Source organism: Ornithodoros turicata, chromosome 7 (genome assembly GCF_037126465.1).
Source record: "Ornithodoros turicata isolate Travis chromosome 7, ASM3712646v1, whole genome shotgun sequence".
Classification (NCBI taxonomy): Eukaryota; Metazoa; Arthropoda; class Arachnida; order Ixodida; family Argasidae; genus Ornithodoros; species Ornithodoros turicata.
In genome coordinates this window covers 31,614,894-31,642,420 of record NC_088207.1, presented here as the reverse complement: position 1 = coordinate 31,642,420, position 27,527 = coordinate 31,614,894, and the positions used below count along the sequence as shown (strand labels likewise).

The 27,527-nt window shown below is 43.8% G+C and overlaps 3 protein-coding genes across 5 annotated transcripts in view; 2 read left to right on the top strand and 1 right to left on the bottom strand.

Moving 5' to 3' along the window:
* The window catches only part of LOC135400839 (protein ABHD13-like), a 6,307-nt gene extending 5,425 nt beyond the window's left edge, over positions 1 to 882 (top strand). For both annotated transcript variants that reach the window (XM_064632773.1, XM_064632774.1), the window contains exon 7: positions 481 to 882. In XM_064632773.1, coding sequence (XP_064488843.1) covers positions 481 to 567 — 87 coding nt within the window. In that variant the 3' untranslated portion in view covers positions 568 to 882. The remainder of the gene's footprint in view (positions 1 to 480) is intronic.
* Positions 843 to 27,527, bottom strand: LOC135400837 (protein argonaute-2-like). 2 transcript variants are annotated; one of them, XM_064632770.1, is made up of 17 exons: positions 27,418 to 27,527; positions 24,872 to 25,322; positions 24,674 to 24,791; positions 24,289 to 24,607; positions 22,246 to 22,468; positions 22,103 to 22,186; positions 21,564 to 21,627; positions 20,880 to 20,951; positions 20,647 to 20,694; positions 20,401 to 20,523; positions 20,205 to 20,338; positions 19,960 to 20,144; positions 14,529 to 14,779; positions 12,899 to 13,330; positions 11,490 to 11,689; positions 10,079 to 10,236; positions 7,256 to 7,352 (listed from the first exon to the last, which is right to left on the bottom strand). In XM_064632770.1, exons 1-16 carry the CDS (start codon positions 27,434 to 27,436, stop codon positions 10,128 to 10,130), a joined length of 2,832 nt encoding a protein of 943 aa, XP_064488840.1. In that variant the 5' UTR covers positions 27,437 to 27,527; the 3' UTR covers positions 7,256 to 7,352; positions 10,079 to 10,127. The 2 variants fall into 2 exon arrangements, with proteins under 2 accessions (XP_064488841.1, XP_064488840.1); XM_064632771.1 differs by lacking the exon at positions 10,079 to 10,236 and having other exon boundaries at positions 843 to 7,352.
* Positions 16,610 to 19,079, top strand: LOC135400840 (testicular acid phosphatase homolog). The gene is made up of 4 exons (XM_064632775.1): positions 16,610 to 16,640; positions 16,769 to 17,477; positions 17,743 to 18,042; positions 18,643 to 19,079. Exons 2-4 carry the CDS (start codon positions 16,999 to 17,001, stop codon positions 19,022 to 19,024), a joined length of 1,161 nt encoding a protein of 386 aa, XP_064488845.1. The 5' UTR covers positions 16,610 to 16,640; positions 16,769 to 16,998; the 3' UTR covers positions 19,025 to 19,079.

The following is a 27,527-nucleotide window of genomic DNA, read 5'->3' as shown; positions in this document are numbered from 1 at the left end:
TGTTAAAATAAAGTGGATTTATTTCATTGACTAAAATTTTGGACTTCCCGATAATTCGGAACAATTCGGTAGTTTTTGGGAGTCCGAAAAATCGGTCGGCAAATGTATTGCACCACTGTAAAACCAATTTACAACAATTCCAATGGGAGCTGGAATTAGGGTTGTCATACTGCAGCTCTACATGCATTTACCTTTTACTGCTGCTTTTTTTTTTACTCTTGGCTGTCTGCTATCAATATTCATGACAGCAGCGATATAGTTATCTACAGCTTGAGCACTAGAGTTAGAATTATTTGGATTTGCCTCGTACTACTTGTGTCTGTAATCTCTAGCTTTTTGTTCCATGATCCCCAGTGGGCACCCTATGCCCTAAAAGTTCACAGGAAGTGAGAAAGGGGCTGCGAGTATGTCCTCCCTGTCCTTAGTTCCTTTTGAGGTGCCTAGTTCTTACACTGCGTTTGTTCTCACTTTATGTTTTAGTTAGTGCACAGACGTTTTCGTGACAAGGAGGGACCCACCTGGCCGGTCGAGCATGCCTGCATTCGCATCCCACCGGAGACCATATGAGTCATTTCATCACATTGTTCAGCTCTTGCCACACACCTAAATAGTGAGCACAAGCACACAAAATTAAAAAGGTGCCACATCCACGAGCGTGGGTATCTTATTAATTTCAACAGAGTTACCACAGACCTGTAAATTAAAAAGCTTCAAAACCAAACAAGGCTGTGCTTTGTGTATAAAGTTGTACATTAAAATGTGCGATTTAGCTGCTTCTCTGTCTGTTGGTGCTGCTGTGACTGTAGACGGACATCCACCGGAATCAATCACACAAACCGCTGTCAATATTCACATTCTTTACTTAATAAATAATGAAAATCATGTGCGAGACTGGATGTTTTGTTTTACCCCCAACTGCTCGTAAGGCAGAGCGGGTACCGTACAATGTAAAGATGCACACAGATTTCATTTATGATGGCAGGAAATCTATGGCAAATTGCTGACATTGATAAAGCACGACCGACATCAATATTGTCATTTGCTACAGGGAGTTCCAAAATATATTTAGTAAAAAAAAAAATCCTGCATTTTTTGTGCTTGTTGCTGGAGGGCATGAAATGGAAGTTGTTCACACCATGTGGGAGTGTTGAACTTTTTTGCTTTTCCCTTTTTTTTTTTTGTTATGGGCATCACTACACATGAGGGATGACTGTTCAAGCATTCTGGTTGCATTTAATGGTATACTACGGTCAGGATTACAACAGAGTAACAAAGGGACTAGCCTCCTGCTGCTACTCTACACAGGCGTAAAGAACAGCGCTGTCGTATCACACTTGTACACTTTAACTTATCCTGGCTGGAGGCTTCATTTCGTATATCATTGCGCACATGGTAAGTACAGTTCCATTTCACTCATTAACAGACGCGTATCACACGCCTGGATGACTTATAGAGACTGAATACCTGCTAAGGGAGTACCACCTTGATTCCCACCACAATCACCTGTCAAACCTAATTACATACTAAAAATAGCAGTAAAAACCATTACAAATACACAGCAAGAGACTGCAGTGTACCACAAGTGTGTACGGTTCCATAAAAGGCCATGTAACCTTGTTAAAAGATTTTTTTTTAAAGCTCAATCAGGAAATTAAAGGTATTGGGTCAATGTTCAACAAACATGCAACAATTAGTCAGATACAACAGGAAAGCAACAGCTTTACACTTTCTAAGTGGAGTTTTCATATCAGAGTTGTCAGTGGAACTATCTCTGGGGTTTGTACAACCGTTACACTGTTGCACGTGTACTTGTGCACATATACAATAACAACTGTTGGTGTACTCGTAACGCTTCCACTTTGCAAGCATTATACATGCCTTCGTTTTTTTTTTTTTTTTTTTTTTGCTTTGCTTTGTGTGACATGAAACATGCAAAATGGTGCACAATATGAGGGTTATTCACTGGAATATTTAGGAGGGTGCAATGGGTAACCATAAAATGATATGAAGGACTGCGACTTGTGCATGGGTGATACAGTACAACATAGAGAAAGGTGACTGACAATCACTGTTTGGTACCTCCAGCGTCTCATCTATGTAGCGAGTCTTATTTACAAAACCATTCTCCATGCAGTACGACAAAATTTATATGCTTTGTTTGCCTTTAAACTTAATTGACAGTAGATTCCATGCCATATAAACTCTACAAGAAAAAAAAATTGTTTGGACAGAGGCAAGTGATTTGCCTCGTATACATGATCATTCATGAATAACTTTCGCAGAAATCAACGCATTTCATTTATAAAGGACACGGGTACAATAAAATGCAAAAAGGAACACAGTACATTTCAACCACAATTTAAATAAGGAAATGCAGAGATGCATGCAAACATGGTACGTTCGGGGACAGGACGAGAGAAAAAAAATTCACGAGAATGTTCGCAAGTGTGTTGGATGTCGAGGGGTCAAAGACCAGCAGCTAACACAAAGAATGAGGGTGTGGTGGTCATTGATCATCGAGACAACAGCGTACAGCAAGCTGAACTCCCAAGTTTCTACTACGAGCATTGTTAGAACAAGCAAGGGAGAAGAATCATATACCGCAAAGAAGTGTGCATACGCTTCTACAGCCAACAAAGCACCCACGCTACGGGGGCATCTCTAAGTCATATGTTATGGACAAAGGAAACTCAGACTGCTTGTGACATGATATGCAGCACTGTACACTGATGCAGAATGATGGTGAACTTGATCCTGTAAGCCACGAGTTTCACAAGAAAGAAAAAAAAAGAGCCCAAGGTAACACGTTTGAAGAAAAAAGAAAGACACACAGAAATTCATCTGACCATGCAAACGATGCTAATTGGGAGAAAATGCAAAATATGAGCAAGTGACTAGTAACAACACCAGATAGAAACCTAGATGTGTATTATGACAGTCATGTTTCACCACCTTTTAACAGGGCATGCATTGAAAGAAGCAAGGGGGGACACAGATGGACGTGACAAACGAAATTAAGCTGCCTGAATGGTTTTCTGGCAGTAACTGCTACACATTTGTGAGGCATGCAGCAGAATGTTTTTCTCTTCGACGTTTCATTCACACTTCGTTTAGCCGCAACCTTCACCTCCCTATTCGTTGGCGCGTGCCAACCAGGGTGAGAAGCTCGTGTGTGTTAAAGTATCAACACTTGTGCACATCATGCATATCGTGCCGGCATCCCGTAGGCTAGCGTGATCAATAGCCATGAAGATGTGACTCAAACAGTGATGTATGGCGCATGTACTAGAAAATTGCTTGCAGCCTCGTGTTTTCGCATTGTGGTGGTCATAGCACTTTCCTACTTCAAAGCCTCCATCTCAGAAATCAAAGAACAGGGTTACACAAGATAAAGTACGGTATGTCTTTGGATCTGTAAAAAATACTGCTTGCTCGACAGACACCGAAACTTTTGTCGAGGATGTATGGAGTCCTAAATAATTGTAAGAAATTTTCAGCTTCCGGATTTTTGTTGAAGTAAATTATGAAAAATTTAAAAAACTCGTTTCTACACATTGCTAATACCATATTCCACGATCTTCCTGAGGTATGGGGGGGGAGGAATCCTTGGGGCTTTGCAATTAACTCTGGCGTATTTACTATGTGCCTGCAATACTAAGGCATATTTACTATAAGTGGAGCCAAAAAAGCACATGTTATGCTCCAAATTGTCAATATAGCTCACATGCACATGAGGCTTAGTTGGCAGTATAGGCCATTGGAAATGTTAAGAAGGCTAGGTTTTTTTTTTCTTTTTCTTTTTTAATTGTCATTCTTTTTCCACAAAGAGCTGAACAACAGCACAACTTTTGTATAAAATTTTAGCACATCATACATCCTTCATCGTATCAGTGATTTATCCACACCTCCACAGACAAAAAAAGGAAACAGTTTTTGCAACTCTCCCCCCCTCCCCGCAACACTTTTCTTCCCATGCACCCCCACAGGGGGGCCAGTGTTATTTTAGCTTTAGATACATGTGAGCAATGACAGTAAAGCTGTTATAATGTAACTGTAACCCCAATGTTTGCGGTTCTGGACAAACCACTGGTATAGCTCAGCTCTGACACACTCATTTTATTCATTTTGGCATTATCACAAACCATGTACTTCATGTTGGGCAACCCTGTATGTCCCTCAGCACACTTAAGTAATCGCTACAATTATCACGACAAACGATGAGAAAGAGGGGGGGAAAAAAGTTATAATGCAAAGCATTAACCTCAACGTTTTGCGCAGCTTTCGCTCTCGCCTAGCACACGCGACGGCAGAACACTGTTCCCATAAACATCAGCTGTGACCCACTCACACCGGTAACTGTACTGAAATCATAAGGTGGTGTACACCTGGGATGGGGGGAGTTGCGGAATATACGCAGGAAGATAACGCATGTAAGTACCACAACAATGTGCCTGCAGGCACTACACCAATGAGGGCAGTCAGCCTATATTGCAGCAGGTACAGTACCTACTTTTTGGCGAAAGGTTCGGTACTATACATGTTGCTAAAAGAAAAGAGTTGAAAGTGGACTGCCTTCTCCTTCCTCCCAAGTACTTTGGTAGAAGTATATCACACTGTGTTCGTAATCAAGTCATAAATGGCTTTTTTTTTATGCCGTGCACATTTCAATTTCAGGCTGCGCGAATGACTGCTGAGCTTTCCATCACAGGGTTAGCCAAGATGAAGTACGGTATCTCTTGCTGTATCTACAGTATTTATGGTATCCCTTGCACTCCATGAAATGCAGCATTATAATGTAAACGTCAACGACGCATAGGGTACTTAAAAATCGTGTCAAAAGTTTCCAGTTTACAACTTGGTTTCAGTAAATTTTTAAAAAGATCAAGAACACTGCTTTTTCAAACGTTGTCAAAACCAATTTCTCCATTTTCTTGACTTGTCTGCACATTGGTGATACTCTGAAATTAATTTATGGAATGGCCCATAAGCGTAAGAATCCGGGCTTGTTGGTTGTTGAAAGTTCAGTGTTGTGTGTCGTGTTTGTACCTATTTGTCACTTTTAAGGACTGCACTGTAAGGTATTTACCGCTTATTCTGGGAAAGTATATTTACGAGAAGTGCATGTTGTGTCTCTAAATTGTAAAAGCAAAGTAAATATCATCAAGTTTTTACTGCTATAAAACTACGCAAGGTCACATACACATGTGGTCTCGCAGACGGTAGGGGACACTGGAAATGAAAAACTGGCAACAAGTTTCACGATTTATCCAGTCACCACCGGCCCAAGCACCACAACATCTTGGCCCAATATTGGGCATTGCCAATATTGGTCCAATCTTGGTCTAACATTGGGCAGACATTACCAATATTGGGCAGACATTGCCAATCTTGGTCCAATATTGGGCAGACATTGCCAATATTGGTCCAATATTGGGCCAAGATGTTGTGCTGCTTGGGCCAGTTTTCACTGGCTTTCTTATACAAAAGGTCAGTGCAATTTAGTCCTCCGACATACTGTTTAGCTCCCAAACACTCTTTTTGTCCACTTTATCTTCATCACAATACTCATACTTTTTCCTGGGTAACCCTGTTGAGCAGCGCATCATTTAATCCTCAAATGCTTCAAAGAATACTCAATGCTATCGGGCTGCACGCAGAGTAGCTACACTTTAAATAATTTTCATAAATACAATTCACTGGCTTGAAAGACAGAAAAAAGAAAAAAAATTACAGAAAAACGTACTGCGGCAAATAGGGGGGCTTTGTCATAGTACACAATCACTCACGCATGGACTGGGTCAAACACAAGTAGACTAAAGCTCAGTTGTTGGATCCACACCAGTGAGCCAATGCCTCATAACTTACACTCTCTCCATTCATACCTATGACTAATAAATTAATCCCCTCCTTCTTCCTCGAGGACAGGCACAGTAGCCTTGGTTCTGTGACCACAACGCGTGACTTCACTCGTCAAATGAGGGTTATGAAAGCAATCATTGCACGATTGAGATGCGTCTCTTGTGGCCCGCGCCCGGTGGTCTTTCAGTATTTACCATCAAGGCCCAGGACCCAAACGTGGCACAATGACCTTCAACATTTGCAAATGAAATTTGAGTAAAACGATAACCGACACAAAAGCTCTGACCAACTATATGTGTTTCGTTAAAACTGTACCACACTCGGTGGTGTGTCGTCTGATCTCTCTGTGCAAAGTTTTAGCACTTGTCTAAAAAAAGGGTGACTTCAACAACGTACGCTCATCTAATCAATCCAAAAGAAGCATGATTCGCATTGCCTGGTACCTAGAAAACTAAATAAGTCTCACCTAGGTTACTTAATTTACCTAGGCTGATGGAGGGGGTCACGATTATGTGTAATGACGAGCAAAATAATTTTAAAAAGAAGTGTAAACATAGTTTTCTCCACAGCACAGTGCTAACAGCTGAAAATGAGGGTCTGGAGGGGTTGTCAGGTGGATGTTTGGAAGACGTTGAATTAAAACGTAACAAAATATAGCCTCACTCTGCTCACCCACTCAGGTATGTCTCTACTGCAGCCCCTCAAAAAGAATGAAAAAAAAAAAAAAGAGCAATGGGAATGTGTAATGGCAGTTCTTCCCATGTTGCAACCTATCACATGTGAATATGCACTGGCTGACCACCATAAACAACTATAATAGAGCTATAAACTTGTGGTAAAGCTTAAAACCAGACTTTCCTACGATGAACCTAAAATATGAACTTCGGTCTTCCAAGCTTCCTGACTCACGTCCAGCTTCGAGAGATGCCACCAAAAAATCAAATTTCACAGGGGCAGTAACACGTAACGTGAAATGATGTCCGCCGACAAACAACGATAATGTACACTTTGTTCCTTCACAATCTGGTTACACCTCACATGCACTCTTTCCGACTTCTTTTTGCAACATTCTCGGACTTGTTCGAGCCTCCTGCATCAACGATTTTTGCGACAGAGCCCACCACCTATCCATGCTGGGTTTGACTGAAGAACATTTTGGAGGTTGGAATGACAGCCTGGCGATGACAGTAACGGCGAACGCAGCACGCATAGTCACTGACATGCACCACGATCAAGTGATTAGTACATCATACCCGTGGTTACAGAAGCTGCCCACGCAGTGGAAGAGCAGCTGTGAGAAAGAAAGACATTGTAGAACGTGAGGTGCAACCAAACTCTTGTACGAGTCCTCTTCCCGTTGATGCCTTGAGTGTCGAGTGGCCGCTTAGGCGAAGTACATGACCTTGAGTGTTTCTGGGTGGATGGTGACTGCTCTGGCCAAAGCCACCACCGTGCGGTCGTCTCCATTGCTAGACTGGTGACTGCCCTCACCACTACACCAAAAGGAGAAAGCACAAGGCTCAATCAGTAACCCACCCCTCGGCAAAGGAAGTTTGTGAAAAGAGGCAAGGTGGCTCTTATCAAATGTTACGGCAGAGATTGTGTTTTGCCTCCATATCGGCGGCATATCTAGGGAGAACGGTGCCCATGGCAAGTGTAGTGAAATTGTGCCCCTGTAGAGGCGTCGACACCCTTCTCTAAGATAACGTTACAACATTGTCAAATACAAGATATGAGCCAAGGTAGCCTAATAATTAACAATTGCAATTACTAATATAGAACACAACTGAAAATAAAGGATGGCACTACGAGGAAAGTTTAACCATTGCACCAGCAAAATGTCCGTTTTATCAAAGTCGTTTTTCTTTTTTTTCTTTCTTCTCTTTCCACACTCAGCAAAGGATGATTGCAAAGCCTGCCTAGGCTCTCAAATACGAAAGTAGCTTTAGCTTGTTTGGCCGCAGAACGAATTGTAAGCAGCCCATGCCCCATTTCTTCCTTATGTTTGTGCGCCTATGCCCACTTTCAAGTGGCACCCAGGGCAAGTGTACACACTCTCGTTAACCTCTGCCCAAACTGTAGTGTAACTGAAGAAGAGGGGTGAAATCCACCAGTTCGGTTCAGTTGCAAGATGGCAGAAAACAAGTTTCAGTCGTTCACTTGCAGGTCAGCTAAAAATAACACCATCTATCCCAAACTCTAGTTGCTCTCGTTTTGTTTGGGCACGGCCTCAGCCATCTGATCGCTCTAAAAGATGGTGACAGGAATTTCAAGTTTGGTTCACTTCTGCCATAGCCATAAATAGTGTCTGGCACTTTTAGTGCACTTGGAAAAGTCCAAAAGAGACTTATAAGCAAGTCTAGCCAATAAGTAGTTGAAAACAAACTCGCAGCACAAATCAAATGGGGCTTGTTGCTTCTGCTTATCATCATGAACTCATGCATAAATACCATTTTGTGGCATGTGTAGCACAAAATGGTATTTATAGGCCTATCCTTACGTTTGCTAACCAAGAGCGAGGGAGGTTCCACCTCCTGGATGTCTGCCAATAGGATGGCGCAGAGGGCAGACGCTTCGCAATCCTCTGCTCTCGCCTAAGAGATGGCGCAGCGTTACCATTGTTTCGCGTGCCACAAGGCTTCTGCCATGTCATACCAATCTATCCAACTGCTAAGTATTGATAGTGCAAGATGCCTAAGGCTAATGCTGATTAACATTTGAACTGAGATCAATGGTCCCTTAACTTGAGTTTAACGTTTAGCTCTGCTTCACTAAAGAGTGTTATTGTCACTGAAACATTCATCGTGTCACCAACTAACATTTGTAATACACCTTCACGACATTTAGCGCTGCATTGTAGGGACTGCGCTTGCGCGCCTTCTTTCGAAAACATAACTGTGCTGGCCATGAATATAGATATGACACAACGGGAAATCGTAGAGGCATTCCATATTGGTAAGAAGGGTAGGCAATATATCAGTGCTCCGTCACTGGCACCGACAGAACAAGAAAAAGCCTATCTGAGTCAGGACTGTCAATAATAATGCCATGTTTTTGGTTAGCTCAGTACACTTGCCTTCCTGATAAAATCGGTGTTGAACTTTGCGATGGTGACGTAACTTTCAAAGTGCTTAAAAAGCTCTTGACTATAAAATTTCTGCCAGTTGAGAGTTGCAAGATTGTGCGTCCTTGGTATGTTTTAATCCCCTTGAGTCCTGTCTCTGTGTTGCGTTTTCAATATGAACTATTACCAACTTCCGCCTTGTATTCCACTTGTGAACTAACATTTGTGAAAAAGAATTGAGTGCTAACTTCAAGTTTTAGCCACCCTTGATCTCGGTTCAAACTTAACCAGCATTGGTGAAACCGGGCCTTAGCCATCAATTGAGAAAACATTCAAGCAACTCAGGGAAAAGGTGCTGACGCCTGGAAAACGTGCTGATGCTGAACCTGGGTCTTCTGATTTCTGGATTTCATGCTACCGCTACACCATAACAGCACGACTTTCCCTCGAGTTAGAGTGCCTCAAGTACAAGGGGGATGGACAACCAATCATGCTTTGAAGAAGTTTTGCAGCATCATCCTAGGGATCCTAGTCATCCTGGACATCCGTCCTTGCCCACGACAATCAACATACCATATTACTGCATGTTCCTCAGCATGGCTGAATAAAACAAAGGTGGCCAGCATGCAAGAAAAACTCATATTTCCCAGCATGCTGAGATATGAGACCAGAGGGGAGATTTTAAAAATCTGGTCCACTACGCATGCTCTAGCATGCCAAGAAATGTGCTGTTATACGGTGTAATATTTGTTTTTGCAAATGAATCTACACAGATTACCCCGTGCGAATGTACCTCCCCATTTTTGCACCCCAAATCTGGAACAAAGTATTTTCCAAAAACTTCTGTCCCTACTAAAGCGTAATAAAGTCACCTCCATCCTTCTGTTTCTGATGTAGCAAACAGGGCAATATTCTAAGTACACAAACTCATGTCACAAATGATAACTGCACAGCCTACAAGGAGCTTTGAGACCAATCCTTCGTGTTTCAACTGACTGCTACTACTAGTACGAGTACTACTACTACTGTAAGCAGGAAGGAAGCAAAATAACACAAACGCCAACAATTGAATGAAGCAATCAAACACATTAGGTGCAAATCAATCAAAAGCAAGGGTCAAACCAAAGAGCAAATCAAAAGAGGCCTATACCATACCAAGGGATTGGGGAAGAGGAACAGGGTCCATAGGCACTGGGTGTTTGTCTCAGGCGAAATACATGACTTTGTTGGTGTCCAAGTGCACAGTGACTGCACGTGCCAGGGCTGTGGGGTTGTGGTCCTCGCCGTTTGTCGAGTGGTGGCTCCCATCACCACTGCACCCAAAAGTCAGACATGTCTACCTTTTCTCACCCCACTCACGTTTCATCGACACCACCGCATTTTAAGTTGTGCGACTATGCTTCTAAATGTGCCATCCTTCAACTCTTTCACATGTGGGTAGCTCTGTTATGTGCTTCTAATCTCTTTTTTTTTTCTTCACATGGGTGGAATAATTGCTTACTTGCTTGTCGTACTGAAGGCTGACATTTGACTAAATACAAATGGTGATTGCAATAAAATTAAATGAAATCAAACATTTAATAATTGGGGGTTTACGTCGCGAGACAACGGAGATCAAATCAAACAATTGCAATAATAGTATTGCTTAACACAAATAAAACACAGCCACTATCTTAGCTGGAAAGCCTGTGATATTCTGATAATTTGGTGTGCAACAGAGGATTAATATTCGGATGTGGAATGTCCAAGGCGGCATCAATCGCCAGATACCACAGGTGAACATAGGAACACATATCTTTACAATATTAGGGATGCCATATTTGCGCAGTCCAAGCACCGGAAACATGTATCATCAAAGTTCCAGTGCTGAAGGGACTGAGTAAGTGAAAAAGCTCCTTGGAGGTTGACAATATGAGTCATGAGCACTTCAACATGACTGTGATGTCAAATTACCTCATTTTCTTGCATAATTAACATGCACACTAAATTATAATGCACCCCCCAACTTAGATGACCAAATGGTGGCACTTTCCACCCTGCAGATGCAGATGTATTGACTCTTGCAATGTTGCCAGCACGTACAGCTTTGGACAAAAGTTTACGGAACATGGCACTGGCGTATTTTTCTTGATCGAAACAGCCCCCTCCTAGCTATCAGGAAGAGATTGAACAGGAAACGGGTGACTGGCTACTGCACCCCTCTTCCAGTATGTGTGTCAGCTCCAGTTTGCTGCTGGGGTAAAGCTTGAATGAAGAAATGCGACACCCTGGTGTTCCGTAAACTTTTGTCCCAAGCTGTACCACATAGTGACAGTGCAGAGTCAGCACTGGTCTTCTTACCCCTCTATGGTGCCATGTTTTAGGTTTAAGAAGTGTGCTAATTAGGCAGTAAATACGGTAACTAAGCTCACTGTAGGTGCAACTTTTCGTTCCAGTAATGACTGCATCTCCTTCCAAATTATAGATTGCTATACAATGTACTAAACAATACAACCGCTCAATATCATTAGAAATGAAGATCATCAGTATGACTTGCAGCCCAATTAAAAAAGACTGCCCCGCGTACCTGTCGTGCTCTTTCTCCACCAGGTGGTAGCGAGCCCGGAAGGCCACCAGGTGAGCATAGTAGGCTGGAGCTGGTATGGAGACTGAGCGTGTACACCGGACGTAGGTGTGACACAACTGATATGTAAGACACTGCAGCTCGTCAGCTGAGAACTGGTTGTCGTCCCATAGCACGTGGTAATGTGATGGACGGCTTGTGCCCTGATGAACACAAAGCAAGCAAGTTATACCATTCATCTTAAGGCACTGCACAGGCTACAGTAAAAGACAGTCCATCACTATTCATCGCAACATTTCTTGTGATCCATCCCTCTCTCCTTCATATGGACCGTAATTTTTTTTATCAACCGATGCGATTTGCCAATGATCAGCCTCCCTGGATTGTTTACACGATTTTGATGAAGCCCCAAGCAACGCCACCTAGATGGAGAAAGCCTGCTTACCCATCGCCATGACGTAACAATTAAGAGTCAGCCAATGAGGATCGTGTTTTCAAAGGCCGTAGCCAATCACAAACGTGCTTTCAAAGATGGCGGCTATGAAGACGAACCAACCGTCGTCTGCGAGTTGTGATTGAACTTCCCCGCGTACTAAATGGTGTCTCAATCTAAATCTCGGACTAAAAGGTCTCAATCTTTCTCAAAACTGATTTTCTGGAAAGCGGCTTGCACTTTTCGTCTAAATATTTAGGTCTGCAGGTTTCAGGTGAGCTGCAATCATTTGTGGGTTCTTGAATTTGCAGAACGGTGAATCGCAGTAGCAGATGAATTCTGACTCTTAATCGAAGGAGGGAGAGGAGGCAATGAGCAGGCCTTCTGTATTTATGTGGCATTGCCCCAAGTGAAGACCTGCCTGGAATCCAAACGCGACCTCCGAGGTCACGCATATGCACCGCATGCTTCACCAAATTCAATCAGGCACAGAGTTTCTGAATGTTTTTGCTGACTGTGTACAGTGTTGTTAACTATTTCAAAGGCACCAGTATGCCAGAGTGCATTGAGCTAACTGCAAATTGTAAAAGGGGGTACAGATCACAAAAGAAAACAAAAGTTTTGAGTATGCTAAACACAATCATTCCAAATCACAGAGTGGCACTAAACAATGCCTTGCACTTTGCAGGCAAAGTGGATGGAGAGATGGATGGGTGGGTAATGTTTGGTGTACCCTTCTTATCTGTACCTAAGCCACAGCAGGGTATCTGACCGACGAAGTACACCAAGTACTACGGACAACATTTCATTCATGAACTGGTGTTACTAGACTTGAGACTTGTGGCTACTGCCACATTTGCTCTTTCAAACTGGTTATCTGGTTAGGCAAGCCACGTTCGTTTCTACCGCATTTTGCGGGCTGTCTCATCATGCTGAAGAAAAAAAAAGCTACTGACAGAAAGCAACAAAGTGGACATACCTGAATACCCGCATGGGAGCAGAGGTAGAAGTCAAATTCTGTGGGGTGCGTAATGCCCACATCCACTGTGGTACCCGCAGGGATGTTACCACTTTTTCCTATTTGTTCTTTTTTGTCGGAGCAGAACAACCTGGTGTGGTGTCGCTTCTGAACCACCACGAAAGTAATGCCTGGCTTATAGTCGGCCTCAAGCTTCATACATGCCTCGCGCACAGCCAACAACTCGTGGTGCAGCACTTGCTGGAACTGACCCTCTGAGACGCCGTCCCGGTAGAAGATGATGCGGTTGGGCTTGAAACGGGTCGACTTGTAGAACTGGATGAGCAGCTCTTTCACCATGGATGACAGGTCCTGGATGATTTCCTGGCGATGTTGCTGTACCCGAACGGTTGCCGCGTACCTGCTCGGATGTGCATCCATGCTGCCTACAACCTGAGTTCAAAACGGTCGTCAACAACATTTTCTTCGAGCCATAAGAGACCCATAAAAATTACTTTTCGTAAGTAATTGAATTATGATTGCAATTAGATGCTCATAGAAGTAATTAAACTTGCTGCAATAGAAAACCTTAATTACAGGTTCTCAGAAAAGTAATTGAGTTGTACAGAGTTACGTTCACTTCAATATGCAATTTTGATTCTTTGATATTATTCTTCTTCCCTGAGAAACGCAGTACAAATATTTACTGAGAGAACAGATGAACTTGCTAGTGGAGAACAATGAATAGAAATCTATGCTTAACAGAAACTTAAGAGCATGCCTGAAATGCCAGAAATTTTGTGAATGCCTTACAAAATGCCACATCTTGTCTTTAGAGAACGAGTAAAAGTCTCGGACATTGTGACAATATTCAAGATCTAGAACGAAGTTGAACCGCTAATCACACGCAAAGTAATTCTACAAATTACTTGCCGGAACAATTAAGTTACAGGTACAATTAAATAGCATTGCAAATAATCTTAGAATTAATTAACTACTGAAAATGTAAGTAATTTGGTTTGCTTAACTGGATTACCGTAATTTCACGCGTATTAGCCGCGGCTTATGCGCGATTTTTTTTTTCTCACGGGCGCTCTGCGGCTTATCCACCAGTGCGGCTTATCTGATGACTATTTTTTCCTGGTATTTTCCCCGTACGCCGATTTTAACGAAAGGGCCGACAGTGTCTCTGGAACAGCACTGCCCCGCCGATGCACGAATAGTGCGTAACAGGGACGGGTCCACACTTGAGTAGATTCATCTTCCTGGTGCACTCCCCCAAGCAGCTTTAATTAATGTTGTGACGGCGATTCACGTCTTCTGGAAGACCACTGACCCCTCAATCCACGAAAAAAACGCCCAACAAGGGCACAATTTGATCTTGGTAGAACTCTAGAACTGACCTCCTCTGTTGTACACTATACCGATCCCGGGGTATGGACCCCAGGGTTTATGGCCTTCTCTGTGGTCTCCTTTGTCGCACAAATCAGTCGTCTCGTATTGCCCACGGCTTATCTGCCAGAAAAATTTCAAAACGTCTCTAAAAACGCGTCCTGCGGCTTATCTGCGGTGCGGCTGATACGCGTGAAATTACGGTACTTGCAATTCATTACTTTGAAGGTCTGCTCGTCACTGTCACACAGCAACTTACCGCAGCGATTGAGGGCTTTTTGTTGTCCCCAGCAGGAGGGTGTGTGACGTCTGCACCAAGGAAGATGACTGGCTCATTGAAGACTTTTGGGCGTATGCTGGGCACAAGAATGCTGTTGATGCCTCCTAGCTTGACGTTGATTTTGAGGCATAGGTTGGACAGGGTTTGGGGCGAGGTCTTGTTCACGTTCTTCGCCTGCACGCACTGCGTCGCCATGCCCAGCACTGTATCCCCCACACGTTTTACTTCCGCTGTAGGGCAGGAGAATTCATTATAGCCAATTTTTATGCAAGCCACATACCCATCGTTATACACACCATACTTCCTTGCCCATTTCCCAGCATGCTTTGCAGTGTGCTTCCCGTAGATGCCAGGGAAATAAGCTCCCTGTACAATACAGCATGCTGGGAAATGTGGGAGAGTATAGTATAATTGGGATGCAAGAGCGGAAATGGGAAGTATGACAAACAGGATATGATTATGGTCTGACTTTTCTGGGTTAAACCCCGATTCCTCCCCGAATTACCTTTGGACCAATTCAGATCAAACACGATTTCCCCCCGAATTCCAATGACGTGTTGCGTTGTATCATGTATTTATCGTGTACTATGGAGTAGCAATCTGCGCACGTGTCTGATGTAATTTGAGTGCAAGAATAAACTAACAACATTTAATGTTGCTACATGTGGCGCTTGCGAATATAATTGACGATAAAGGTGTATAAAAGACGAGCACAGACGACACAACACAGAGCACTCACTTTGAGCAATGTAAAATTGTTTAATAATAAAACTTAAATTGTTGCGAGCGAGTGCTCTATGTTGTGGGCTCTGTGCTCGTCGTTTTAGCACATTTGTCATCACTGAAACGTACCAACAAGCCCAAGTGGATGTTTCTGTGAATATAATTTGCAAGGAATGCATGTTTGACCAGTATGTGCACGTTTAACTGCGGATCGCTTGCTGGACAGAAGGAGAATAATGACAGTGCAAATCTGAATGTGTCCCCAATAGTACCGAATTTTTACTACCCGAATCCAGGAAAGGCATTTAACCCGAAAAAGTTAGACCCCACATATGATGTGGCATACATGAACTTCGTGGATAATGAGCAGGTACAGATGCAGTGGAAGGAAAGAGCTGGAGCAAGACTGGCAACAGCATCGCCTATTAATATCCCAGTCAGGCGGCACAACTTAGGGCTGCAAACGGAATGGCCACAAGAAAAGGCCGTACCTTGTTAACGGCTATAACTCTTGGGACGCTGCCACATGGCAGCCACGGAAGGCCTTTATCGACAGACCCGTCACCATAATGTCACCCGGTTTTCACGCTAGCACAATAGCTGCTATCAAGATATCCCATTTCCTTTTGCGTTCGAGAGTAGGCAGTTTGGAGACAACAGAGTTCCGCAAACTCAGTTTCCTTTCTTATCGCCATATTTCCCCGAAGGTCTTATCGCTGCCATCTGGCGTGACCTATATCTCAGTTTTTTTACGGCCTTTGTACTTGTAGGCCACAAGTGCGCTCATTTGACAGGGGTATAATAACCTCTACACGTTTACTGCTTTAGCCTCCCAATCCTTTGAGGCGTGGAAGAGAGGATGCAAATAACACTGTCGTATCCACATTTTATGTGATAACCTGCTCCGATCTGATCATATAATGGTGATAATCTGTAGCTTTACATTGCGAGACAACTATGGTCACTATATAATAAATAAATATTTAAAAATATGTAAAGGTCTGTCATGTTTTAAAATGGTACATCCATGTAAGGGAGGAAAGCATACGAATATACACATGGCACAAGATAACGCTATTTGTATTGTGTTTGTATACGTATGTTTGTACTGATTCCTTTCCAACTTTCCTTTCAGAAACCTACAAGTATATTAATGCAATGTCACTGCTGCTGTTGCTTCTTTCCTAAGACAGCAGTGTAGTAATGGTACATTTATATCTGAGCTAGCACTCTAGTACGAGTGAGGTAGACTAGCCGGCAGCACACTTGTGGAGCCATAACTTCCGATACATATTTTTAAGTCTATCCAAGTCAATCCAGTCCAATCCTAACATTTCCATACATTCCACCCATAGAGCCTCATTTCAGGTAAGAGAGGGGGCCCTAAAGAACCATCTAACAATAATTTGACATTGTTACAAAATCTTCTTACAGTATAGTAGGTTAGTAGTTCACAACTTAGTAAATAAATCCATATAAAATATTCTTCTACCCAGCAATAATGCACCTGAAGAGGAAGATGTGGAAGAAGAAGCAAAGAAGAAGAAGTTGCATGAAACTGTTGTAATGTATCAATCCTTCTAGGAAGGAACTTGCTGTAACCTAATCCGCCTTTTACCAGGAGCACGATACATAAGAGTCTTCATCTGCTGTTACCTTGCTACATTTTATGCCCACATCTCTCTGAGGCACTGCACCCACAGGTGTTTTCATCCTAGTATATAACATGCCTATTCTTCCTTTTGGATTTTTTTCCTTCAACATCTTCTCAATCTTATCCCTCCTCCTCCTCTGGTACCCTCTTTGCTGTCGCAGCAGTGTTGCCCACTATGGAAGCATACCGTCCAACCTCACGCATCTGTTCGTCCTGTTCCGCCATGGAGATCGAGCCCCACTAGGGTCTTATCCGAACGACCCTAACAAAAATTACTCCTGGCCTATGGGTCTGGGTGCTCTTACCACAAAGGGTCGTCGCAATATGCACGCTTTGGGAAAGTATCTTCGCCGTCGCTATGGAAGCTTCCTGGGTAGTGACCCCAGAGTAGTAGCTGCCAGGAGTGGACCTGATGAACGCTGCTATGATAGCCTAGCGCTAGTGCTTTACGGCCTGTTCCCCACTACTGGCCCGTGGAAGGACTGGATGCCCGACCAAGACTGGCAACCTGTTCCAATCGTTCGACTCCCACAGGGTCATGACAGGTTCACGTAAGTCAATGTCAGATTCGAATGACTTTGATTTGCTGGGGAGTTTCTTTCTATTCCTTCAAGGCAGAGTGCTATGGTGCTGTAATGCTAAAATGATCTGACACACTCTTGAACTAAACAAATTTCTGGAAAAACTAGTAGTGCACAGTTGACCACTGCAGCAAGTGACTACTAATGTAAACAGTAATGTCCAAATCACAAAATTTTCAGTTAAGATATTTACACGATACCTAAATATGGTGGTAATTTTATCACACTTTTGTAGGGAAATCTGCAAGCCACTGTTCCTGCGCAGCATCCAGAACTTGGGCGAGCTACAAGCACGTGGCTCCTTTGCCAAGTCTACATTTTTCTTCAAATTCTTGTCAAAACACACAGGGGTTGACATCAGGGATACTATTGGTCTTCTTACAGCAATAGACACCTTGGTGGTACATCACGAAAACGGGCTCAGCGTGCCCCAATGGGCTCTCGACAACTGGGACACTATACTTTGGGCTAATGATGTCATTATTGGACACATTGCGGAATCCCAAATGCGTAACACAGCTGGTGCAATGTTATGGTATGTACCTATTTTGCATTCTATATACATAGTATTACAGTTAGCATTGCAATTGTATTTAGCATTACTCACTGCAAAGCATGAAATTATTCATTTGGAGCGCGGTTTACTGCGGCAGAATCATGTGTGCAATGCGTGCACAGGAAGTGTAGCTCTGCTACTTGTTCAAAGAATCTGTGTTGCTACAAAGCCACAGCCAACGTAAATCCAATTAAATACCCTAGGATATGCATTTGCACAAAAATGCAGAAAAGTTACTGTTACGAGATAATATAGCTGTTGCATAAGTGCCTGACAAATTACAAATCTGATGCAGCAATACTCAAAAACAGCGATGTTGTGTGGACAAAAAACAAAAAAACAAAAAAACCTTTGTTCCCTCTGGTGTTGTAATGCCTCATATAGAATTTATAAAATCTCAGTTTAAATCACTAAGTTTGAAAAGTATGTTATCAAAGCAATGTGAAGTTCTTGGTCCATTACATTAGCATAACATGTACATGCCTTTAATCCATAAGCGCTGGATCGCTGTCCTGTACCAAACCAGCCACCACCAAAATACAAAAGCCACAGCTTATGGGTTCTGAAATCGCACTGCAGGAGCATAGCTGATGACTTGGAAAAGCTACGGAAAAAGATAGAAGGCGTACCCCAGATCTTACGTTCGACGCCATCGAAGGTCGGGAAGAAAGTGACGATTTTCTCCTACAACGATATCAACTTGTACAATGTCCTCAAAGGCTTGAACAGAAGCTACGAGGTGCGGCCACAATATGGCGCCACAGTCTTATTTGAAGTGTACTCCAAGAACAGGGTCCCCTTCATCAACATTCTACACAAGGTTGATCGAGATGCTCAGATCTACTCCGTTGAAGGTGGCTCCAACCCAAGCACTGCGGAGGCCTTTATCCGTTTTGTGCGAAACCAGTTCAAGCCCGTATCGTACGAGGAGTGCAAGTGGACTAAGCTACAGTTGCTCTAGGCAGCGTCAAGCAAGTTCAATTTCAGATTAATAAACATTGACCAATTTTGAAACATTTGTCTGACGCAGGGCATTCTAATTTCAAAGGAGTAGTTAGGCGCTGCACCTCCCGAGTGACTTTTCTTTTGTCCGCAGACTGTTCTGCGCAAAAAATAAAATGTGCTCCTGCATAAGAACAAGCACAGATGCCCTGCAGTGTGTGCACTAGGCCTCTGTTCTGCACGCTTTTCAAAAATCCTCTACTCTTTCAAAGAGCATGTAAGGGAACGGGGAAAGGAAGAGGGTACCTCGGGAGGTACCCTCCTACTGGGAGACTGTAGAGGCTATCGCACTAAAGCCTTGGAAAAAATTAGTTTTTGTGTCTGACTAAAAATTTGGACATCTCAGTAATTCGGACCAATCTCATGGCTCCTAGAAGTCGGAAAAATCTGCGAGCATGCTGCGTGAAAGCCCGTCGAATTTTGGCTAAACAAAGGAAAGCTGTTGGTTTTAAGCAGGTTTATAGCTTAGCAAGATGGCACAACTTAAGGCAGTAAACGGAACGGCCGTAGTTAGTTCACAGCTGTAATTTCAAGGACGCTGCCACGTGACAGTCACAGAAGGTGCTTATCGTTCCAGGGGTTGTCTAATAATTGTGTCACCCGGCTTTCATGCTAGCACAATGCTTGCTGTCGAGAGAATCCCGTTTCCTTTCGCATTCGAGAGTAGGTAGTTTGGAGACAACAGAGTTATGCGAACTCAGTTCCTTCCTTATCTCTCTATTCCCTCAATGGCCTTATCATCGCCATCTGGCATGACCCTTATCACACTTTTTGTTTATGGCCTTCGTACTTGAAGGCCGTAAGTGTGCCCATATGACAAGGGTATTGGTCTGCTTAATAAAGACCCCGGCCATATAAAATGCAACAAGCTGAAAAAGAAAACAACGCGCTCACCATAGACGGGGGTCTTGCCGGGCAAGACGACGACTACGAGCTGCAGTCCTTGAAAAGTGGACTTGAGGTAGCGGAACATTGGTTCCACTTGGTCAGGCCCCGTTGCGTACTTGCAGAAGCAGGGCTGTCCAATGATGGGCATCCCCGCATCATTACTGATTTTCTGCAGCTGCTGCGTGAAGTTCCTGCAGACAAGCAACGAGCGGTAAACACGCAGGACACCCCCTGAGTCGCTGCAGACGTACCTGAGCGCATCTTCCCTACAGGTGCGCTGTGGTGCGAAGCAGGCGATCGACCATATGCGGATCTCCACCCCAGTGTGGAACTGCTTACCGCGCATGTCCCACACCCCTTGATTCGGGATTGCCTGCTGCTTGGTCTGTTGCGACACATGATCATTATTACAGCGTTGCCCGAACACGTGGCAGCAGCTGCACTCACCCTTCCTCCATACTGTAGCTTTGGAGGAGGCAGAATGCGACCTCTAACCTCCATCATAGTATTACTAATGGAGAGACCAAATTCTTGCACGTACGGGTCCGTATTGAAGTCTGCCTTCCGCACCTGAAATAGAAATATCGGCAGATGCTTCAGCAATGCTGAACGAACACCTTAACTCATCTACCCCTTCAGCTTAACGAGCACATCCATAACTTCTTGCACTCGAGCAACGACGGGTATACTTACAAGGTTGTTTATTTCCCGCTCACGATCTGGTGCAGATCTGGCAGTCGCCTGGACGTGGACACAAAAAAAAGGGACCGTCGTTACCACAGTGTTTTACGATTAGTCATCTGTGAAGTTGGCAGCCTCAAACACGACGGTGCACCAAAGAAGTGGGTTCCAAAGTTTTGGAGGTACAGATGAAGGTGCATGCATAACACAGAGTCTGTGTTTCATTTGTGTAAAGTTAAACCCACCTTGATCATTGTGGATGTCTGCATATCTGTGAGTTTCTTTATGCATCTTTGGCCTGCTACTATGTTACACACCTAAAACATGGATAAATACATGATTGACATATACGCGTGATCACATCATGAAAAATTTGCCATAAGCTTTTTCTCACATTCATTCGCAGTGGATCAGAGATACATTGACTGCCCATAAATCCGTTTTGGCTATTTTGAATGAATGTGTCACAAAACACAAGTCTTTGCCTTTGACTAAACCTACTAACAGTTTGTTAATTTGAATAAGTTTAGTGGTTCCTAGAAGACTGAAAAATCGGTCAGCAACTGTATTAAGGAAACAGGAAAGGGTTGTCAAGGTTAGTTTCACAGAACATACATGAGGCCGTGCCAGCGGCACCTGCTCTTAGGTCCTACAATGATCATTTGAAATGCCTTGTCATATATTAGCATAGAAAAATCACTGTCACTTGTCTTGCACGTGTAATATTAAAACTTAGCACTTATTTGTTGCATTTCCAGTAAACAAATACGGATAACAAGCCTGTTGTTTTTGGTGTATGTGCTATGCTAATACAAACATACCATTCAAATAGTCTAAATGAATTCAACACTCTACAACCTTCTTGATTATTGGAATGGTTCTGAAATTTTGCTGCTTTCCCACTCCTAATGAGAGGTTGAGAAACTCACTTCTAAAGGCAGGTATGTGTGCTTGTGCTCCTGTCCTACCTGCAGACAAGGCAGATGGGGGTACCTGGAACAAGAACACGTTTGAAAAAGATGCCTTTTATTCCCAAGTTATTGCCAGGAACCCTAGGACTTTGCTTGTTGCAGAAAAACACAGCGAAATGCGGATTTTGATGTTGTTCACCAAAAAACACAGGAAAATGCGGATTTTGATGTTGTTCACCAAAAAACGCAGATTCTGCATTTCAAAACCAAAATTCCTCAACTTTACTTTTTAGGTGCACAAGACCTGAAAACTAGTTTTCTTTTTCTTTTTCCTTTCACGGGGCAGGGGGAATTAAGTGTGATCCAATTTACAATTAATATGGCCATTTCTTCACTATAGTTTCCAATGGCAGTATCACAGTAGAAAAACTTTGGAACTCCCAGTATCAGACAAAATGTCGGAGAGTCCCTGTTGTTCACACGGCACACCTTGCACCGTTGCTCTCAACAACTGCCAGGCTGCAAACATCAGGCCACATTGTTGAAGAGTTGCATACCTTAGTTTCATTTTGTACTTGTCGAGGAAGTATTTGGCCACTGTACATTCAACGGTCTGCCCATTCTCCAGCTGCAATGGAAATCTAACAAAAAAAGGGTATTGTTAGATTATCTCAGCAGCGTCCCCTCCAGTGTGACTTACGATTGAAGTTGGGCTGGACGTCGGGTGACATTGCAGACGCGGTATTTGCGGCGCATGGTGCCGCAGTGGGTAATCTCAATCTTGAGTCCCTTGATCTCCTTGGTGAACTTGACGCGTTGCGAGTCTGTCAGGGGTTTCCGCTGCTCATTGATGTCCCTCAGCTCCAGCACCTCGCACATGAACTCAATAACCGGCTGCGCTTTGTAGAATGCCGTCGCAGACACTGCGAACACGATCAACACAAGGTGTCAGCTATGTGAGGTGGGGAAGCAAAAGGTGAGCGCGTGAGAAGCGACATGCGCAGTATGGCAAAGGCATGCATGTGGGGATGGGCAATAATGATGTAAGCGAAAGTTTACACCATGGAAAAACAATGAAAACAAGGACTCAGATAGCCACCATGGAAACTGACCAAGATATACCAAACAGCATGCCTGCGAGACAAGTGGTCAGCACTTGCCTCCAATAAGAATGGCACCGTCACGAAGAAGTTATTTAGAGGAATAGCACAAATGGCATATTTCCAACAGCTCACTTAGAACAAGTGATAGAGACGTTCATGCGTATACATACAGCCTGAAGTTTTCGGGAAATTTTTTTTCCAAATTCAGGGAGCAAAAATCCGGGGGGGAAAACATGTGCTCTAAATTCATGTGAATTCAGGTGGGAAAACTTCAAGTATGCTAAATTTAGGGAGAAATCCAGCTCTTTTACTCTAACAAACTGTACTGGACTGGTACAAACAGTGACGTAATTGCATCTGCTGCCAAACAAGCGGGTGTGCATTGACGAGCGGGTGTGCAGACATTTCTTTGATGGCAATTTGCTCGGTAAAAATTGGGTTTCACCCTAAAGAGGCAACCTTGAATTCGGGGTGCAAATTCAGTGCAGAATCGGGTTGAACCTTAAAAGCTTCATGCACTATGTATGCACAGTGCAGTTCCGTCACATACTCTGCTGTGGTGTCACCTGCTATGTAATGACTGGCATGGATACCACGTGAGTGCAAGTAACCACTACAGATTTTCTCAGCTTCTTGCACAAATTTTGGGACGCAGCAGTGCAGTTTTTTTTACACATGTAAAGTTGGGCTGTATTTATCGATTGAAAGCAACGTAAATTACTTTACGCTGTTAGTGAATACGTACATAAATCTTTTGTTTTCAGAATCGAATTTATGTCACTGCAATTTTTACACATCTCCCACTTTATTCTCCCAAAACAATGTTCCTTCACGTGATGCAGAAGGATAGGATTAATCTCTAATTTTTTAGAAGTATGACGTTATGTGGCATCCGTTCTACCCACGCATCTGGCAACATTACTCCTCGAAGGTTGATCCCAGTCTCCCCACCACAGCTGCTGGCAGTCTTCCAACGTGGAGCGGAGAGCGGAGGCACGCGCTGCTGCTAGGAGACGAATGCTAGAGCTCCCAGTGACATCGTCTACTCTCGGAGAATCCGAAACTATGAAGTTTTGCGGGTTGCTTCAACAACCCGCGGAAGCGTGCAACGTCCACGACTTACTATGTTCTAGCGACCGTGTCATAATCGGCAACTCCTGTGCAGGAGCCCATCCGCACTATCCACTAGGGGCGCACGCATCCGCCTGCGATACCTCCATCGTGATTGGATAATGGAAACTTGAACTTTGAACACGCAGAAGCGGACATGCGACCGTAGCAGACGACAGCTACAGCTCTCATGAGCATTCGTAGAATGATCTGGATAACCCATTTACTACAACTTCAGCAGGAACGCATCTCTCACGTGATATGCACCACTTGCACAAAATTCCTAAGGTAAACTGAAGTACGAGGTGTCATAGCAATTGAGGAAGCAATAAACGGGCCAATCAGAAGCACCACCGCTAGCCTCCAAATGTGGCGCTGGGAAGGGGTGCAAAGGACATGGTCACTATAACTGAAAATTTTAGTCCGTCGTGGCACTTTGGCTGACGCTTTCAAGGAACTGTACGTTGCTATGCGCGCAAGGAGGAACGGAACAGAAATGGTTGCTTACAAAATAATGCTGCACAACTCACCGTCGATGTTGAGCATCATTTTCCATTGGCTGGGCCTGACGCTCTGGTGAAAGCCAAACCAGACTTCCCTGCCACCTCCGAGAGGGTGGAAGTAGCCATCTGGGGAAGAAAAGAAGGACCTCCCAACAGGTGTGTAGGTCATGCTGGGCAAGTGACGCATCACAACATCCAGGGCTTGAATTGCGTCCATAGGGATGTGCCTCGAACGTCCTTCTAGGGCCTCTTCCAGGGCGTACAGGCTCACTTGGGCCACCCACTTGATGGCCACTCGGAATACGCGATCTTTGCCTTCTCCCGGCAACGTAACTTCCAGTTCCGCCTAGGATAACACAAAAAACAGAACTACAGCAACACAAAAAAAACAGAGGCAATGGTACGAACTCACCTTGTCTTTACCTATTGGTATGTCGTCTCGAGTGTACATATTTTTGCGTCCGTCAAAGACGGGCTTTTGGTTGCCAAAGATCTTGGAGTAAGATTGCACCATTGTTTCTATAATTTCCCTGAAAAACGTACACTCAACAGTTAACAACAGTACGAGCATAATGTCCATCGTGGCAAACGAAGCCGATCTTTTACTGACCGGTTCACTTTGCGTGGGCACTTGTCAGGTGTGATGGTGACGTCGTAGTGGTGCAGATAGCCCCGTGGCATCGATATTTGGAAATGATTGGCTCGCAGCATGATGGGTCTCCCCTCCGTACCAACATTGGGTCTTCGAGGGCACACAAACTGGGGTAACAGTTCTCCAGATGGTCCCGCGGCTGGTCCGGCAAGTGCACCGGCCCCCAGGGTACCCGCTGGAGGAGGAGGCGCTCCGAGGACGCCACCTGGGGGCGGCACGCCCATCGGAGGGCCTCCGACGGAGAGCCTCGGAGGTGTTGGTACGAGAGCTACCATTTCTGGAGCCTGTGGGGGACCCATGCCAGGGGGTCCAACACCTGGAGGCCCCACACCACCACCCCCTCTGCCTCCAGGTGGGGGCGGTGCTCCCCCTCCTGCTGGACCTCCTCCACTGCCAGGGGGCCCGGGAGCTACACATGCAAAGACACAACGCTGCATTTGCATATCATATTTTCGAGAAAGGTGTTGACGAGAAATTGACAAAATGATAAGCAGAGCAGTGAAAGGAGAAATCTCCATAAAGTGTACACAAATATAATTTATATATATATATATGTATATATAAAGTTCATGACATTGGTCGTGCTTGCCGACCCCCACTTCCGCCCTTTCTCTCGTTTTCCTTTATTTTTGCAGGTTCCCCCAACAGACCAGTGCGACCGCCCAAGGACGAAGCTCTTGGGAAAACTTTATGAGGAGCGCCCTATCACGTGTACGGCTTTTCTCTCCCATCTCTGTTCCCCTTATTAACGACAGCCTAGTATTGTTCCCCTCACTCCTGTTGAAGACGACGCTGTCGTCGAAATGTTGACTCCTTTATGTAATGTCAATTTCCCCATAGTCTAGTTTTAAAAGTTTTAAAATGTAATACATTGTAGCCTCATACTAATTCAAGACCCCTATCATTATATAATGCTGACCTCCCCATAGTCTAGTTTTATCATTGTTTAAATGTCATAAATTGTAGTCTCGTACGAATTCCTTAAAGCTTCAGAGTCCCTTCGTTACATTTTTCATATGTATGCATACATATGCATTCGTACATTTTGCATATGCATGCGTCTATATATACATATATATATGTTAATGGAACCTACTCGAAACTTTGCGAATAGATATGCTCCACATGATGTATTCAGGCACAATTTGCTCACATCTAAAGCAACACAAGCTCAAAAGCAGCAGTACGGCTGGTCGAGTTACCGTGATAAGGGAAGTTACACGTGCACTATGTCCATCATGTTGATTTACATGAACAGCAGGTGTTTGGCATAAAGCGGCAAGGCTACTTGACGAGTGCCAGAATCCCAGTGCATAGCATAGTAGCAGCAATACATTTATGGCTGATATTAATCTATGGAACATACCATATCACAGTAAAAACTTATGCATTCACATTGCATATTTATTTCACCAATTCAAGTTGAAAACGATATTTTATTGTTTGTGATATGTGTGGGAACATTCAATAAAGTGCTTCAGCATGACGAGCCACCTCTTATGTAAACTTTTTGATTCATTCGACTGGTCAGAGTTTTCTGAAACCACGGACGAACATCACAGGTTAGGTTAGGTTGGGTTATTGTCACATAGCGGAACACCTCATCTCTTTCAAGTGCGTTGGCAACGAAAATAGTTTAGGGCGTAAATTCCAACCACAAATAGGGGTATGGGAACAAGGGAAAGCCAGGTGGCTGCTATGTCAAGTAAACTGACAACTGCAGTGAGTGTGCAAATGTTGAGAATACCACATGAAAAGAAACAAAATTCAGAAATCAACAGAAATAAAAGCAAGATATCGATGGAGGGGGCGGATAGAGGAAGCAACAACAAAATGCATCAATAGACAAATTTATACACGGAGGAGATCGAGTTATTCGGTGAAGCCGTAGGCTTCGTCGTCTTTATGAAGACCTAACAAGAACGTTGTCACGTGTTTCGTCGTGATCGCGCGCAATCCGACGTCGATTTCGTAAACAAAAAAATTTCGCAATCGCTCGCGAGCCAAATTGTTCTCCAATACGAAATGCTCGTGTGTATGCCTATAGAGTTCGTCATAGAGCTTGCTGGTGACTTCCATGCAACACTTGAGTCCCATAAGTTGCTCTAGAACTCCACGGAATGGATCTGCCAAAAGTCATTGCTGTCGATGAATGAATCAGACAGCGAATCGAATTCGCAGAAAAAAATAAAGGGGAGAAAAGCACAACCCTACATCCTGAACACCATTTACGATGTATATAACTGTTGCTTTCGATAAGATAGTACTATTGATGGACCTAGGCAACGTTATGCTCAATGCGTTGTGTAGTATAGCGATTCCAAGTGTCTCTGGTTAACATTCAAAATAGGAAAGCTGAATTGTGTTTGAACGAAACGGGAAGGCTAAGCCTAATCAATGAACCTTCATTTCGTTATGCTCCTCGTCAGTTACAGGAGATCGGAGAAATCAAGAGTTGTGACCAAGAATTAAACAAACATGTTAAAAGCTCAAAAACCACTCACGCTGGCCAACCGGGTACATTTTTGTAGTCGACTTGTTATCACCAATTTGTGTTCAAAAACGCGGCCTCGATTGGGGGAGGAGGAAATAAACCAATGCCCCCAAAATGGTA